Consider the following 17,091-nt stretch of genomic DNA (forward strand, 5'->3'; position numbering starts at 1 on the left):
CGAGCCGCTGCCTGAGGCGGCCGCAGAAGCCCTTCGCGGCAGGACCGCGGGGATGTCCCGCGCTGCTGCCGTCAAAACCAGTGAAGAGTGAAACGTTCCTAACAAAGGCGAGAGGCTGTGTGCAGGATGGCAGGAGGGGGAGCGAGCCTCCAAGTCACCGAAACCCCGAACAGGCATTTTGTTCTAACAAATGACATTGGCTACGTTCCCCTCGCTGCACAGGCCAGGCAGGGGTAGGATCAGCTCAATACCCACCGTGTAAAGCTCGTTGGTGACTTTCAGGAGTTCTTCATGCATCTGTAGGCCAATTTCCTTACTCTGGAAGACAAAAAGAAGAGTGGAGATTCTGTTACGCTCACAACATGCATTTCTGAAAGGAAAATACATTCTGGAGGGAAAAGTAAAACTGTATGACTTCCAAACACTACAGGAAGAAGAAATGAGGTGACAGGTTTTTTCCTGGCTGGCTGACCAAAGGCACACGGAAGGTCTCCAGGGCTGCCAGAGTACCGGTACGGGACACCGTGGCACCCGCAGAAGGAACAGCCTGGGGACACTGGTGAGCTGGTAGGACGGGGAAGCAGTGAGGAGTCGTTCTCCTCTTCTTAAGCCAAGTGACCAACCTGATCCTGACAAAGGCAGAATAACTTGTTCGAGCCCTTCCACCCCGGTGCCCAAGCGGCTCCAGTTCATCCCCAGCGAAGGCTTCCACGCCCATCCCACGGCGGACACCAGCACAGCCACCCCTCCGTGCCGGGAGGGTTTTCCTTCCCCCCTCTCAGCCGGCAGCGCAGCCGCGGACCTTGGCAGCACAGCTGGCTTCAGGTGATGCCCATCTGAAACCCTTCCTGCCGCCTCGGAGACCTGCCCTCCCCTCGCTCCTCTGCCAAACACGAGACTCGCCATTCTTTGCTCTGCAGTGGTGCTAACAAAGCCACGTACATTTTAATTATTATTTAAAAAAAAAAAAAAAAACAAACAACAAACAAAACAGCCCCGCAGCATGAGAAATGCCCCAGGAGCCTTATTTACACCACTTCAGAAATCCTGTCTAATGTCCCTCCTGCTCTGGGGGCTGAAAGGACAGCATCAACAGGGCTGCCAATCCACATCTGGGCTCATTTTTTTTTCCATTTCTAAGCATTAAGACCAAAATACAGGATGGCCTCCTCTTCCAATCTGCCGGTGACAGTGAAGTTTAAAAGTAAACTGGCATTTTGATTTCCTTTAATTTTCTACAAATCCTTAAGAAAATAAAATGCGTGATTATAAACATGAATACATACAGTACAGCAAATCCCCACGCTATTTCAGAATTGCTGCATTTCCATTTGAGGTCAATGTTTGCCCACGGATCACCCAACCTGGGTTTCAGAGACCATGATGAGGAACATCACACAATTAAATTTATTTATCCTGCAAACGCACTGGGATGAATCTAGAATTACAGACAATATCGCTTTGCCCTTCCACTGGCAGCATTTATCTCCAGCCCACAGTCAACTCACTGTGCGGATCTAACACGTAACACCCTACCCCCCTACCCGGCCCCCCCCGGCCATTTTGGGGACTCATTTCACATTAAGACTGGCAGAGTGCACAAAAGCTGGACTTGGTCCATAGCCAGAAGTGTTTTATAGCTTGACTTGGCCCATTTTTCAACAAAACCTGTGTTACTGGATGCGGGTGAGTGGCTGTTGCACTCTCCACACTGAGCTGGCTGCGTGTTAGTGGTACATTAACTCCTCTGTATAACTTAAGTTATACAATAAATGTTCGCGGGTACACAAATCGCTTAGATTTGCATCCTCCAGTCATACTGTATCACTTGCCAATCTATCTGGATTTGATAGATTCATTAGACACCTGTAGCTAGACTTGCAATTTCCAGTCAATTTTGATATTTCAGAATGAAGATTATCAAGGCTTCCCAGCCCGAGCATTTCAGGTTTTAGATTCACCTTGACCATGACACACCCTTCCCAATTTGTCTTCAGCAGTTCATTTCCACTATTCTGACCTGCGTGAACCAAACTATCTCTCAAAAAGGACATTTTTATTACCAAATTGCTACACCACAGTTATATAATAAAGTGTCCAATTTCACAACCTCAACAGCCAAAGTTCAGCAAGCTTGGGAGAAAGCTCACTGCAAGTGTAAGAACTCATGGCAAAACTCCCTCCACCCCCTGTCTGCTGAAATCCTATTATCAGTTGTATTTCCACTTTTCTTGCCAGGCAGGATGAAGCAGATCCAGTCGCCTCCCTCCTACAGCACCAACATGGCATTTCACGGGAGAGGCCACAACTTGGGGAGCTGCTGAACATTTAAGCTTGGCTGCAGATCAAGTCAACTCCCACTCAGAAATCCAGCGGTTGGATGCTACTGTAGATGTGCATGCACTGCTTTCCTGCCTCCCTTGTAATTACACCCCAAATCTCTCTGTGGAATCTTCTTGGCTAGAAAACTTTTATTACAGCTTGAGGATGTGCTTAAACTAAGTACAGGCACCTCTTTCCCTGCCCCCAAAAAACAAACCAAACCAAAGAAACAAACAAAAAAAACCTCAAACCAAAAAAATCGAGCCGTTTCTTTCAGATTTCCTCAAATAACTCCCTGCATTTTTATGCACACAGTCAGGGAAAACAACATCCCACCAGCTTCTTGGCTGGGTGGCTAAAGTAGTCCAGGACACAGAGAGGTCTTCTAATTAAAGGCAACTGGGCAACCTACACACTCGAGAAGTTTAACCGTAGATTATTAAAAGTCAGAATGGAACGCAAAGAGTGAGCAAGGAATCTAATGAGCAGAAGCGCTCTGCGTTCAGTGACTATCCCGTAATCACAGTTTCTCTGTGAATTAGTGTCGGGGTATTGGGAAGAGCCCCATCCTCGACCGAGGCACGCGGCTCCCACGGCCACGTGCGCGAGGTGCCAAGCAGATGCCAAATACCAGAGGGTGCCAGGTGCCCCCAGCCACCTGGAAACCGCCGGCCCCCTCCCTGCCGACACCCGCAGTACTTGCTGGTCTCAGAAGTCTCACGGTGGCTTGCTAATAAGCAACAGAGCCACTAAAAGCACGCAGCCCTCCCAGATACACCCCGAACAGGGGCCGTGCGAGCCGGGGTCTATAGAGGGGGCTCCCGGACCCCCGCTGGCAGGAGGCCAGTCGCACACAGCCCCTGCGCCACGAGCTGGAGCCCGAGCCCCAGCCCGAGCCTTCCCAAAGCAAAGGGAGGAGGACGGGCCCACGGGGCCCAAAGGCAGCTCCCGCCTCTGCCCCAGATTTCCTGTGCGGCGGAGGGCAAGCGCTCCAAGCCGTCATTTCCAAACCTAATTTTAGGCTCCTAAATAGAGCAACAAAAAACGGCTCAGTTGTCAGCAGCGCGTCGTTCCCGCGAGTCACAACGACACGGGGGGGACCACGGGTGGGTTGCTCCATTTCGAGGCCCATTTCTCACAGGCACGAGACAGCAGGCACCCCCCGTCCCGTGGCTGGAGAGCACAGTGGTCCCCGGCATCGTCAAAAGCCTCCCAGCACCCGAGGGCAGCGCCCAACCTCGTGATGCTGAAGCCTCTTCCAAAGGCAGGCAGGCAAGAAGCTGGAGGACTCGCCTCTCCTCTGAGTTTCCTGCCTCCCCTTTTTATAACAGAGCAATTACATTTGTGTGTTTATGGGAGACAACGCCAAAACGTCATTCCAATTCCCTGATACCATCCGCAAAACCCAAACTCCAATTTAGCCGCTTGCTTTATGCCTTCTGCTCCTACTAAAACACAGTTGCTTGCTGGGATAGCAATGGCTTCAGTTTAGCAGGTTGATTAAAATCCCTGCTGCTGCAGACAAAGTAATGGGCAGAAGCAACACGGACTACTGGCAACGAAGAATGCTTATTTTCTAGACAAAGAAAAGAACTCCCTTCCACCCAGACACCACTTCATCACTAAATCTCCATCCAGGACACTGCAGTACGGGCATAATTAAATTCACTGTCACGGAACGTAATTAAATCTCACACTGGGGAATAAGGCAGCATGGTTATTTCGGACATAGCAACGCTCTGTCTCAAATGTATAATTTCCTGTATTCCATACTTAGAAGCAGCAGCAAACTCCTTTCCTTCTGCCACCGCAGGAGGAAAAAGGGGAGACAACACCTGCCCGGCGGCGGGGGCCGGCGGCACGTCCCCCACCCCGGGCTGGCCTCTGCCACGAGGACGTGCTGCGGGATTTCACGGTGACGGAGGCTCACTGGGCAGCAGATCCAGTCGGGCCTCTGCAGCGACACGGCTCAGCACCTCTGCTTATTGCCTGCCTGTTAGCAACACCAACACGCTTGCGCCTTGATAACCTCCTCCCGCGCCAGGAACGGGACTCACACTGGAAGCTCCGGGGAAATCTGCCCGGTGGAGTTTTCTTCCTCCCCTTTCCTCCTCCACAGGGCTTGCCTGTCCCAGGAAAGCTGCTGCCGGGAAAGAGGAGCCAACGCCCCAGAGCCCACACGATCCCCCCGTTTCGCCCATTTGTAACCATGCACCCCAAAGGCCCCCGCACCGATCTAACCAGCGGCGCTGTGGCATCCCGTGGCAGAGATCCACGTTCCTCTCTCAGCCTGGACACGCAGCTCCTGCTCTCCAAATGACACTGGGCCCGAGCCGAAAAATCTGCAGAATTTTATCACCCTGCTTTGGAGAATGGTAGTTTCTGCGCAGCAAGAAGCCATACCCGCTAGAGGACAATTGCCCTTTGTCACGGCAACTATAACCAGTCGCTGCAATGAGTAAATGATAGCATTATTGGGTCTCTTTATAAAAATGCTGGGACACATTTAATATCCCCGTGGGCTCCTCCTTCACTGTAACAGCCATCAGCAGCGCAGCCCCAGCCTCGGTATCGCTAATGGAAGACATTGGTCCTGGGTCTCTAGACTCCAGCAAACTCCCACTATGAAAGCTGCCATGTGTGTGTGTGTGTGTATATATATATATATATATATATGTATATATACACTGGCTTCAGACCAGAGGGTCACAGCAGCAGGGCCAGGTGCCAGGGAAACACCTACTCTACGCCGCTATTCCTGCCCTCCCATCATCAGCACTGACGGGATGCAGTTGGAGCCCTCGATCATAGCAATATGTTAAATACTGGGTTCTGAAGCATTGCCAGAAGAGGAAAGATGCACAGTTTAACTGCTGGGATAAAATACAAGTAGGGGGAGTTGGATTATAGCTGTGTAAAATTACATAGCTTCAGTGAGCAAGGGTTCGGCTGAACAACTTGAGTTCAGAGAGTGAGGCAAATCATCAAAGACAGGAATCCTGACTTTGTGTTCCACATCTGGGAAGGGCAGAAAAGGAAGGGGAAGAGGGAAAACAAATCACTGGATGGGAATAACTGCCCATTCTGTAACAAAAGGACTATCAAAGTCCAAATCCAGATTCAACTCACACTTTGTAAATGGTTCCTGCCTTTCCAAATATCAGTGACAATCTCTGCACTCTGCCTCAAGACCACCTTTGGCTGAATCCCACAGTTCAGTACATTTTTTCTGCACGCATTCAAGAAGGAGACAGGTTTCTGCAGTTATAATTGGGACTTCTCTGGATGCAATTCAAAAATGCTCGAAAAGGCCAACGAAAAGCCTGCGGATTGCTTAACCGACATCGATCACTGTGCTTAACCAGCAGTGCCAAGACCGTCCACGGACGCTCCTGCAGACAGGCGGGTTTCTTCCCTCCGGAGTTCTCCGTTCCCAAATCCACCCCCGCCACCCGTGACCGTCCCGGGGACGTGGCACCGTCACAGAGTGAAGCGACCCCGCCAGCTCCCGCCCCCAGGTCCTGCCCGCCAGCCCCCGGCGCTGCCCCGCGCCGGGCTCGCCGCAGCCCCAGCCCCAACGCTCCGTCCCGCGATGCCACCGGGCACGTGTTGGGAGGGAAGGAGCGGAAGAAAACCCAACAGGATTCGCGATGCAATCGTGCCATGGATTTGCAGAGGATTAACGACGTTTTCTGCTCTGTTCCCTGCAGCTCCTAACTTTCACTGGATTTCTTTTTTGACCACTAGCGAGCGCCGAGCTGGCATGCGCGGAGCCTGGAGCTTTGACTCCAGGACTCGTCCAAATTTAGTGCAGCGCCCAGCCTTATGCATCTGAGTTGGAAAGCTGCTTTTCCTTATGTGCAGCATTTGACATTTGTCTACATATGATTTTAGGCACCACTTTATTACTAAATTACTTTGTAGCACACATAGGCACACAAAGACACTCAACATGCACATATATGTATGTATGTGTGCATTAAGGACACCACTGCATATATTTTATACAAACACACACTTATTTAAAAGTTGTTTCTTCTGTATTTAATTCCTCTGTCTGCCAATTTCAGGAATCCAATCCTCATTTCTTTTTTGTATTTTCACTATAAGCTTTACTCATTTCCTTTGTTGGCTTTGCAAGGTTTTTTTCTAACTGTGACTTAGGGCCTACAGCTTCTTTTTTTATTTTCAAAGTGGTTTGTTTTTTGTTTTTTTTTTTTTTTTTTCAACTTATTCTAGTTTTCTGTTCTCCTGGGTCCCAAGCTATTTTTGCATATCAGGACCACCTCAGTAACCACCTTTCCCCTCCTTGATAAAAACATACATACTTGGGGTAAATAACGTTTCATAAGCAACTGACGGTATTTCCCTAAAACCAGAGTTTCTCCTTTTCGGGTGTGCCGAGCCAGACAACTGCCTCAGACACCGGCTACACGCTGCCGGCAGCACCTACGGCCACGGCGCTCCGCGACGTTACAAACAAACGGACAATGAGAGCAGGGCTTGCCACTCTCCCGACAGGGCCGCCTCCTCGCTTTCAAAGCTAGCAAAGCTGCCGCTAATTAAGCCAAAAAAAGGGAGGTGACCCGCGAGCAGAAGGCGGCGGGACCCCGGGCGCAGAACCAGCAGCCCCCAGGTACCGCTGCAACGCAGGGCACAGCCGCGGCCACGAGCACCCCGCAAAGCTGTGCTGGCACAAACACAGCCACGGCAGGGACCCCGGCTCGGACCACCCAGCACCCGCAGGACAGCAGTGACTGAAGGACTGTAATCCAGCTTCTCCTCTACCTTTGATAATCAACTTACGCGTCCCGAAAGCCCTGGGGCTGAGGGCTGTGCAAGCCAGCGCTGACCTGAGCTGAGGCGAGGTCAGACCCGGAGCTGGCTCACTCAAATGTCTCCGACTCAAACACTCAATCCCCAGTAGCTCCTCTCTCCCCCTCTCTGAGATTTTGGCAAGCCAAAGGGCCCGCTGGCGCCCACGGCGAGAGCCGTGCCTGAGCGATGCCCGGGACCGTCCGTGGGGGGGGAAACACTCCAGCAGAGAGGAACAGAACACGACCCCCAATTCGCTGATGAACGACCCCCACTGCTGCCAAGCACTTCCAGGGAAGCTGAGGGGAGCAGCAGCTCAGCACCCTGCACCTTCCTTGGCAGATGAATCCGCACCCATCAACTGCTTCTCATCTACGCGCACCCTCGTAGCCCAGACACCAGGGCCCGGCTCCCCCGCCGAGCTTGTTTACATTTACATAATGAAAGCACAAAACACAAAACCTTCCAGTTCCTCCGTGTACCCGCAGCATGTCACAACCCATTAATAAACTCTAGATGGGAGGAATTAAAGTGACATCTCTGGAAAAAAAAAAAAAATGTTACCCTAATTTACCATCAAAGAGCAATCCAGAACAAAACCGAACAGCTGAACCACAACTGCGGGTGCCCTTAACCCTTCCGGAGCCGCTTTACTTGCCCAACGGCCCTGTACGGTGCAGTCTCCCCAGGAGGAGTGCTTCAGGCACTTTACTCATCATACTCCAAACCAGACCAGATAAAACAGTGAACGACAGCTCCTCTGAGCAACCTCCCACCAGCTTTAAGGCTGGACTGGATGTCTGCAAAAGCCTCCTACCAGGGTGCTCGTATTGCACACAGGCGCCGAAGGCTCCTCACCCGTCACTGCTGCAAAGAGGGAACCGCAGCCCCAGACCCCTTTTGGGCACAGTGTGCAATAGATGAAGAAAAAGAAATAACCTGAATATCCCCCAAAGGCTATTCAGCCTCCCTATCCACACTAAGGCAAATGATGACACAAAATAAGCCGTTTCCATGATTTAGCTGAGCGTTATTTCCAGGGACAGGTGAGTCCTGCTACAATTTAAACCTCAAGGGACAAATGCAAGTGACATCACAGATCCCCACGACTCTATTGTAAAACCTCCTTTTGATTAAAAGCAGGAGCTGGCTGTGGCAGGCTGCAGATGGGTGTCAGTGCTACTCCACCTCTCCTGGCAGAAGATGGGGGAGGGAAACCAGGAGCAACAATTCCTATAGAATAAGTGTTGTGCCTTAAAAGCTGAAATTTAAATTCAAAAAAGAGAAGGGAAGGAGAGACAGAGGAAGAGGAAACACAAAGAAATAGTTTTGCTGATTGGATTAAATACTCTATCAACTTGTCCTGGCTGAGGATTAGCCTACTATAAGAAAAGACTTCAAACATTCCGTTTATGTCCTTGTTTGAATGTTGACTGGATTTGTCCTGCGGTTCAAAGTGAGATGTACCATTCACAGACCTAGGAAGGGTAAGCAGAAGGGTAGTCTTAACATACATCTCAGAAATGGATTCAGAGTAAAATGCAAATGAGAAGGAAATTTTGAGACAGGCTTAGAGCTGAACTAACTGATATACCCCAAATGTGCCCAATTTCTGGAGGCCAGAAGGACAGAAAAAGGGATGATGTCTCGTATCAGATCAGTAAATGCAAACCTGACCTTGTGGTTTAATTTCTAGGTTAGATCTATACACTAGAGGAAACTGGCCATAAAAATACCACATTAAATTTATTCTTCAACCAGGCTAAAATTTCAAGATAGCCACCTATCTGAGAGCCCTTCTCCTGTTTGAAGAGGCAGGCATCCCAGCAGGCTCACCCTGCTCACTAACCATGGTTCTTCAGCTACCCCTGTTGAAAACAAGGGACAAAAATGAGGAAAAACGTAAGAGCCACAGAGGCAGGCAAAAGGTCCCTCCAGCCCACCACGGTATTCCCGGGGCAGGCATTAGCAGGTGCCCAGAAGGGAAGGAAAAGCGATGCCACCAAGCACGTTCACGAGGGGTGGCAGCCCTGCAGCTCCTCAACCGGACCCCCGAGCTGCCCCGGGACCCCCTTCCCATCCCTCCCACTGCCCGAGGGCTCGGCCACATGCCCGGCTTTCAAAAACATGGCACGAGGCAACAAACACGTCCCACGGCGCATAATATTGCAAATGTACTAGAATATATACAGTATTAATGATGTTAAAGCCTTTCCTTTTCACCTTCTGTTCCCGCCCGGTGCCTGCTGACCGCCCGTGGCCAGCACGACCAGGTCCTCATTCCTCCCGACTGCTGTGACTCTTCATGCTCTGCCCATACTACACACTCCCCCCTCCTCTTCAGCTGGAGTCCCTGTCCACCTGACTGCGAGATTCTGGCAAGTCTTTGATGCTCCTTTTTAATTTGGTTATCATTAATAATTCTGTATCATCAGCAGACTTTATCATCCTACCATTCATCCCGTTTCCAAATAATTTATTAAGAACTCCACTGAAATTTGCCTTCCCTTTGTTCCCTGCCTTTTAACCAGTCATTAATCCACAAAACAACCGCTCATTATTATTCAACAGCTTCTTCAAGAACTTCAGTGAGGGACCTTTTCCAAAGCCCGTAAGACACTGAAGGTACTGTGCCAGCTCCTGGAAATACCTCCACTAGATTTCTGAGGCACGACTCTTCTCTTCAGAAAGCCATGCTGACTCTTGTATCTGCCTACATGCCTGTCATTCTGCTCTTTGCTAAAGTTTCACCCAACAAGTCTGTTTTTAAAGTCAGATGGCTGATCTGTCCTCTGAAGCCCTCCAGGAGTCTTTAAAAAAAGTCATCACGTTTTCCACCTTCATTTCTCTGGCACGGACACCAGTTTAAGCGTCAGGTCACACCTCACTGCTAGTCACTTGACAGTTTTATATCTCAGTTTCTTTTAAAATTCTTGGGTAGTATTATCTGGAAAGACTTACAAGTGACAGTCCCTTGTACAGATTTGCTCTGCAACATCTAATGACAATTCAGTTGGATACGGTTCCTCCAGCTGGTAACACCACCACCCCACCAAGAAAAATCTCCAGTCCAAGCTTTTCTATAAGGAGTACCAAGCTACAGAAGCCAGCTGAACTTTGGCTGTTACCTCAAAGCGTTTTTCCACCTCACCCATGTATTCCCCTTCACATTCTGCAGCAGGTTTCTTTCTTGTGATTTTGGAGAAGTTTTTGTTAGCTTTATGTCTTTAGCAAGTTGTCTCTGAGAATTGTACTTGGCCTGCCATACTGTGGTTCTACTTTTCACTGTCCAAAATTTAGACTCCTCTCTAGTTTTCTCATTAAGAGGTAACGTGACATTCTACGAAGTACACGTTACCTTTCTCTGCTTTTTAACAACGATCGCTTTTTTGTACCTTGTTAGATTTTTGGCGGGGGCACAGTTTTGTAGAAGTCCACAATAAACTTCTATTTGAAACTAAAATGCGAGGATAGATCCCCACTGAACAGAACCCTCCATCGCAGCTTTGGTCACCTTTTTAAAGAGCCTGATGACATCCTCACTGATCTGTGACAGCCGAACAATGACATTGTTCATGAAGATGTCGTTCAGGGTGGCGTGATCTCTGCTCTCTCGCCGGGTCTGCGTCAGAACCAGGTACCAGCAGTTCACAGGGGAAAGCAGGTGCTGATCTTTCCTAGGGAATTGGGAAGAAAATAAATCAAAAAGGTACTTAACTTTCAAACGGCTGCTGTCAGCATATTAACATTGCCTTCCCCCACTACCTGCACCAGCTAGAACCCAAGAGATGGCCTCTGGGCTGCCTCCCCCCAGTACACCGCCGCCGCATCCAGCCAAGCACCCGGTGCCCCTCGGTGCGGCTCTCGGGGAGCCAGCCCACCCCTCCAGCCCACCCCCTCCCCACCGGCCTGCTGGGGGTCGCCCGGACACAGCATCCCCCCTCCCTCCCCTCCCTCCCCTCCCCAGGGCCGCGGTGCAGCTCGAGGGGACATTGCTGGGGGCGGGGGGGCCCTCGGTGCAGGTCTCACCTGCCCGGCTGCCCACAGCCGCACCTCTCCTCCGTACGGGAAGGGTGCTGGAAGGGCTCTGCTGACACTGAAGCTCGCGGCCTACATACGATACAGGAGGGTTTCAACCAAGCCAAGCTGCTCTCTCCCGCAGCATCCTCCTCCTCTACCAGCCTCCCCCGCTGCCGGGGCAGGACAGAGGCTTTCTGTGCAGGGCAGACGGATGCTCCGATTCTGACCCCGGGCGCTTCACTCCACGCAGACAGAGCTGGATCTCTGCATACAGTCTGCCCTGCACCACTTGGTGTTTCTGCCCTGCCTCAACTCCTTGGGGCACCCAGTGCACTTTCTGGTCCGCTGCCCCATACCTATGCTTTAAAAAGGTGTGCCCTGCAACAGGTCAGTTAACAATATTGCACTAACAGCGCAGGTACTCCGGGCAACAGCTCTGAAGGACCTGAAAACACACAAGCCAGAGACAACTCAAGACCTGGTCCCCTCACCCCAGCTGAGTTGGGAAGCCCTCTGTGGCCCTGCTCCCATTTCTAGGAGCCTCCTTTGGAGTTTCCTTCAGTCCTTCCAGCACTTCCCCGCAGGGATGTCCGGCAGCACACACCAAATCAGAGCCCCAAGCAGATCCCTCCCAAGCTGGGTGCTCTAGAAGATGGTAGAGGAGAAGAGACATCCCTGGCAATCCCTTCAACACTTTGCAAGGGCGATAGGTTTGCTTCTTTTTTCCACTTTGCGCTATTAATACAGCTGTCACTTCCATTTCAGAAGGAGCCCATTTGCCACACAATCTGTTGTACCGCATTTAGTCCACTAAACAGTGCTGGAGAAAATGTTTGGCATCCAAAGTTAACACGAAGTGTCTGCACAACGTGAATACTTTCATGTATGCTGAATATTTACAATGGTCTTAAACCAACTCGCGCTGCAGACAAGAGGCTGCCGTGCACGGGAGTGGGTGAGCTGAAGAGTCCCCGGGGGCCACGCAGCATCCTCAGAGCAAGCTCATCCTCAGGAGGCCCCGCTGGGCCAGACCCTGCCCAGGGGCATCCCGAGACCCTGACCCGCCTGGAAGCCAGGGGTGGCCAGAAAAACTCTCTTTTGAGGGAAGTTTCAGGAAAACATTTCCCGCTTGCTTAGCACTTAACTAATTTTGACATGTACCATCTCAACACTGAGAGAAACCTGCACTGCTCTCCATGGACTGCTTTCAGTCCTGAAGGCAAATTAATCAAAAGCGAATCAAAACTTGCAGAAATAATACAACTGCAAGAAAACCTTCCACAGTGTCCAAGAGGCACTCTGAGGTAGACCCTCTAAACGAGGCAGCCACGCGATTTGTTCCCAACGTTCCACCCGCGCTGTTTGCTCTGGTCAAACCAACGCTTTCCTGCGAGAGGTGCTGGCTGCAGAGGAGGGTCCCCCTCGGGTGGAGGGCTCCCGCACCCATGGCCGGGTTCAGCCCCAGGGGCTCCTCCCTCCCCAGCACCTACAGACACGCGCAGGCTGCCGGGGAGCACCCGCTGCTTCGCCCTCCCGGGAGCCAGGTCTGCTGCACACCCGGGCTCAGCGAGAGCCCTGCCCCAAAACCCTGGGAAGGGGAGGGGAGGGGAGGGGAGGGGAGGGAAGGCGAGGGAAGGCGAGGGAAGGCGAGGGAAGGCGAGGGAAGGCGAGGGAAGGCGAGGGAAGGCGAGGGAAGGCGAGGGAAGGCGAGGGAAGGCGAGGGAAGGCGAGGGAAGGCGAGGGAAGGCGAGGGAAGGCGAGGGAAGGCGAGGGAAGGCGAGGGAAGGCGAGGGAAGGCGAGGAAGGCGAGGGAAGGCGAGGGAAGGCGAGGGAAGGCGAGGGAAGGCGAGGGAAGGCGAGGGAAGGCGAGGGAAGGCGAGGGAAGGCGAGGGAAGGCGAGGGAAGGCGAGGGAAGGCGAGGGAAGGCGAGGGAAGGCGAGGGAAGGCGAGGGAAGGCGAGGGAAGGCGAGGGAAGGCGAGGGAGGGCGAGGGAGGGCGAGGGAGGGCGAGGGAGGGCGAGGGAGGGCGAGGGAGGGCGAGGGAGGGCGAGGGAGGGCGAGGGAGGGCGAGGGAGGGCGAGGGAGGGCGGGGAGGGCGAGGGAGGCGAGGGAGGGCGAGGGAGGGCGAGGGAGGGCGAGGGAGGGCGAGGGAGGGCGAGGGAGGGCGAGGGAGGGCGAGGGAGGGCGAGGGAGGGCGAGGGAGGGCGAGGGAGGGCGAGGGAGGGCGAGGGAGGGCGAGGGAGGGCGAGGGAGGCGAGGGAGGGCGAGGGAGGGCGAGGGAGGGCGAGGGAGGGCGAGGGAGGGCGAGGGAGGGCGAGGGAGGGCGAGGGAGGGCGAGGGAGGGCGAGGGAGGGCGAGGGAGGGCGAGGGAGGGCGAGGGGGCGAGGGAGGGCGAGGGAGGGCGAGGAGGGCGAGGGAGGGCGAGGGAGGGCGAGGGAGGCGAGGGAGGGCGAGGGAGGCGAGGGAGGGAGGGAGGGAGGAGGGCGAGGGAAGGAGGGCGAGGGAAGGCGGGCGAGGGAAGGCGGGCGAGGGAAGGCGGGCGAGGGAAGGCGGGCGAGGGAAAGCCAAGGAAGCCCACGCTCGCTGCCGCTACACTGCACAGCCGAAGCCTTCGCGTATGTACTCCTCCTCGTCCAAGATGTTCTCGCCCACGGGAGCGGGGCTGGTGCAGCCCACCTCGCCACTGGAGCCGTGGAGAGGAAAGCACGGCGACCCCAGAAAACCCCTGCGTGCACGGACAGACAAGACCACCGGCAGAGAAGCGTGAACGAGTCCGTCAGCCCGGAGCCACCAGCCGCAGCCCAGCAGCACCGCGGCCCTGGGCCACAGCGCGCTGCACGTGGCTGCCCAGGGACAAAGGACCTGCTGGGGATAGCGCATCTCTTCGGAGCGTCAAAAGCCTCATCGGAGTAATGACATTCATGAGCAAGCTGGGGAAGCACTGCGGATGAACCTAATGAAGGGCAGGTACAAAGCAGCCTGGAGCACTGAGGGAGTCTCTCTCACCACAGAGAGAGGCAGGGAGGACTCGGCAGAAGTGTGTGCTGAATGCAAGTGGACCCAATTAACACCACCATTACCATCACAAACCACCAGGCACTTGTGCCCCGGTGTTTTGGAAAGGCGGAGAATCATTGTCACTGCAGATTCTGCACAACAGCATCCTTCCAGCAGCAGAAGCACAATAAGCCACGGCAGTGCCATAACACTGCTCTCAGCTGACGGGAGAGGCACACACGCTCCCCGAGCCTTCGCGGGCTCCATCGCACACCAAGAGCACCTTCCCGAGCCCGCGCGGGCCAGCTCCCTCCCCAGGACAGTTACCCCTGGCGCAGGACACCGCAGCGCCAGCCAGCGCCGCACAACTGACGAGCGACAGTGGGATGCAAAAAGCCCAGACAGCATTTGAATGGCAAATCATTTTCAGCAGACTTCTGCACAAGACAACAGTAAAGCCTTGCGCACCAGAGAGACCAAGTAAACAGATTAAATGGGATTTAGTAATATGGAATAAATAGGATTTAGTAATGTAACTGCAGAAGTCGCTGCTCTTTCAGCTGAAACAGGAAAAAACAAAATCACAAGAGGTTAGAGAAAAAAAAAAAAAGACTGAAGAGCCAGGGGCTAGCAAGGTTAAGCGCATCAGACAGGCAAAACCCTCAATTTTCTGGGAAAGGAGCTAAACAGTGGCTGTCGTTGTCGGCCAGTGAAATGAATGACACTGGTTTCATGTCGAGCAAAGGGCACAATCCCAGCTGAGAGACTATTTCATGGACACCGCTGTCAGAAGAGACAGAGATCAATGCTGTGGCGGGGGGGTTAAGGTGGGACCTTCAGCTGACGTGCTGCATGGGAAGCAGCCAGGACGAGCATCTGCCTCTGTGCTGCCCCGCGAGAAACGCCGGGGAGGGCCTGTCGTGACAGGAGGAAAACCCCAGCAGCCACCAACGCACTGGTGCCAGCCCGAGCCCGGCCCGTGGAGCCCGGCCCGGCGAGCGGGCACCGGCCGGCGGGCACCGGCCGCTCCTCCAGCCGCGGAGCCGCGAGGCAGCCGGCCCGCCTGCCGCACCAGCTGCGCACCCCGGGCTTAAACCCTGCCTCCAGGTTGGCTTCGGCTTTTTTGGTTGGGTCTTCTGCTGGTTTTTTTTTTTGTTTGTTTGTTTTGGAGTGTTTTGGGGGAGGGATCCTTTTTATTTTAGCCAGCCTTGAGAATGTGATTCAACTGAAAAGAGGCTGCTTTATGAAAGCTCGCACATATTGCACATTCGCGGATTTTACAATTATCATCATCAGCTTGAGTTTCACACAATTCCAGCATCCAGTTCATACCTCCCATTTCAAAGTTTTGTTTCAAAACATTTCCACTACGGATTTGCCTGCTTCAACACTGTATGGGTGTGTACACAGAAAACATACACACTTCATTTTATAAAACTGCAATAGATTAGATTTCCAGAAACTGCTTCCAAGCGTGAGCCTGTAAACAGATCTGTGTGCAATGTGGGGCATTCCAACATCCAAGGGTTGGACTACATACAGAAACCAGGGTTTATAAAACGGGCCTACCATTATTTGCATAATCAAATCAGCGGCTGAATTCAAGCCTCTTAAAAAAAAAAAAATAATCAAGGGGCTTGACTCCTTCCTAGTCCCCGATTCATATTTCCATTGTAGTGCTCAAAGAAGCACATAGTAAGTCTATTTTGGGCAGCACAGGTCGGTAATTGCTGTGGTGGAAGCCTTGGAAAAAGACACGGCTAGTTCTTTTTGTGAACCCCGCACAGCGCGAGGACAGGCGAGGTCACCACCGATGCCATCCCGTTTGCTCCGCTTTCGGACTGTGCAGCTACAGACAAACATCTCGTGTTGGAGGCAGTCTCCGGCCCATCGTTTTGCACCATTCTGCCCCTGAAAGCACCCCCTTACTTGAACTGGTGCTCTCTGGAGCTGCGTAGCTTGGAGGAGAAGCGTTCCGCCAGCTTCTCCAGGCTCCTGGAGTACTCCAGCTCGATCTCAGCCTTCCTGCGGAAGAACTCCTGCAGGTCCTGCAGCAGCTGCAGGCGCGACTCCGACTGCTGCTCCAGGCATTTGAACTGCTCCACCAGCTGAGTTCGGATTTCTGCGTGCACACAAGGGAGGAGAAAAAGAAAATACAGCGTCAGCAACAAACACTGGCCAGGAGAGCTCTCTTTCCTTGTCTCGGAGCAAGTCGCGCAGGCTCTGCTTGAGGAGGCTCTCTCAAGAGCCTCAGGTTTAATTCAAGGCTTCCTAAAGCCAACAGATTTTGATTTTTTTTTTTCCAAGTGAGAGCTGAAGAATTTCATTCACCGGTCTCATACTAAAACCTTGTTCTTTGTCAAAACAAACAGTTGTGTAAGTACACAGAGATCAACCCTCAGAGCTTTTCAATTGCCTTTTTGAAACTAAAATCATACTTCAATTTATCTAGCACTACCTGAAATCCTGTACTCTTTGCATATAAACTAACATATTATTTCTTGACAAACGATCATTTGATGACAGAGCCCCGGTGCTGTACGCACACACTCCTCACCCAAATCCCCCCAGCGCTGCCGGGTTCACTGGCAAACCAAACCCATCTTTGGCTCAAAGGCTTAAAAAAGTCTTTCAGACCCTTGAAACACTGGCTCACAAAACACGACAGACTTTATCTGTTCCAGGCTTTTTTGCCTTTCTCAGAAGGACCCTGAGCCGCGGTGACACACGCCGCAGCCCCCAGCCTTGGCCGGAGCGCGGCTCCGCGGGGCGGTGGGGAAGGGCGAGGGGAGGGGAGCCCTGGGCAGGCTGTGCACACGGACGGCCTCACGCACGCTAATTCCACTCGGCACATCGGGTTGATGTTTCTCCTCTCTGTGTGTCAGAGTTGCATTTTCTCGCCTCGATCAGCCTCAGTTTGAGGCTACTCCTCTCCCAC

The 17,091-nt window shown here is 52.9% G+C and overlaps 1 protein-coding gene across 7 annotated transcripts in view; it reads right to left on the minus strand.

Moving 5' to 3' along the window:
- The window catches only part of LOC122154035 (SLIT-ROBO Rho GTPase-activating protein 3-like), a 62,256-nt gene extending 45,980 nt beyond the window's left edge, over positions 1-16,276 (minus strand). For 5 of the 7 annotated variants that reach the window (XM_042799487.1, XM_042799482.1, XM_042799483.1 and 2 more), the window contains exons 1-2: positions 10,652-10,808; positions 256-318 (exon numbers count right to left, since the gene is read on the minus strand). In XM_042799487.1, coding sequence (XP_042655421.1) covers positions 256-318; positions 10,652-10,714 — 126 coding nt within the window. In that variant the 5' untranslated portion in view covers positions 10,715-10,808. Of the gene's footprint in view, positions 1-255; positions 319-10,651; positions 10,815-16,082 lie in introns of those variants that run through there. The other 2 variants (XM_042799481.1, XM_042799480.1) reach the window with 1 other exon arrangement.
- Positions 16,277-17,091: the final 815 nt, after the last annotated feature.

Source organism: Tyto alba, unplaced genomic scaffold (genome assembly GCF_018691265.1).
Source record: "Tyto alba isolate M040663 unplaced genomic scaffold, T.alba_DEE_v4.0 Super-Scaffold_3, whole genome shotgun sequence".
NCBI lineage: Eukaryota > Metazoa > Chordata > Aves > Strigiformes > Tytonidae > Tyto > Tyto alba.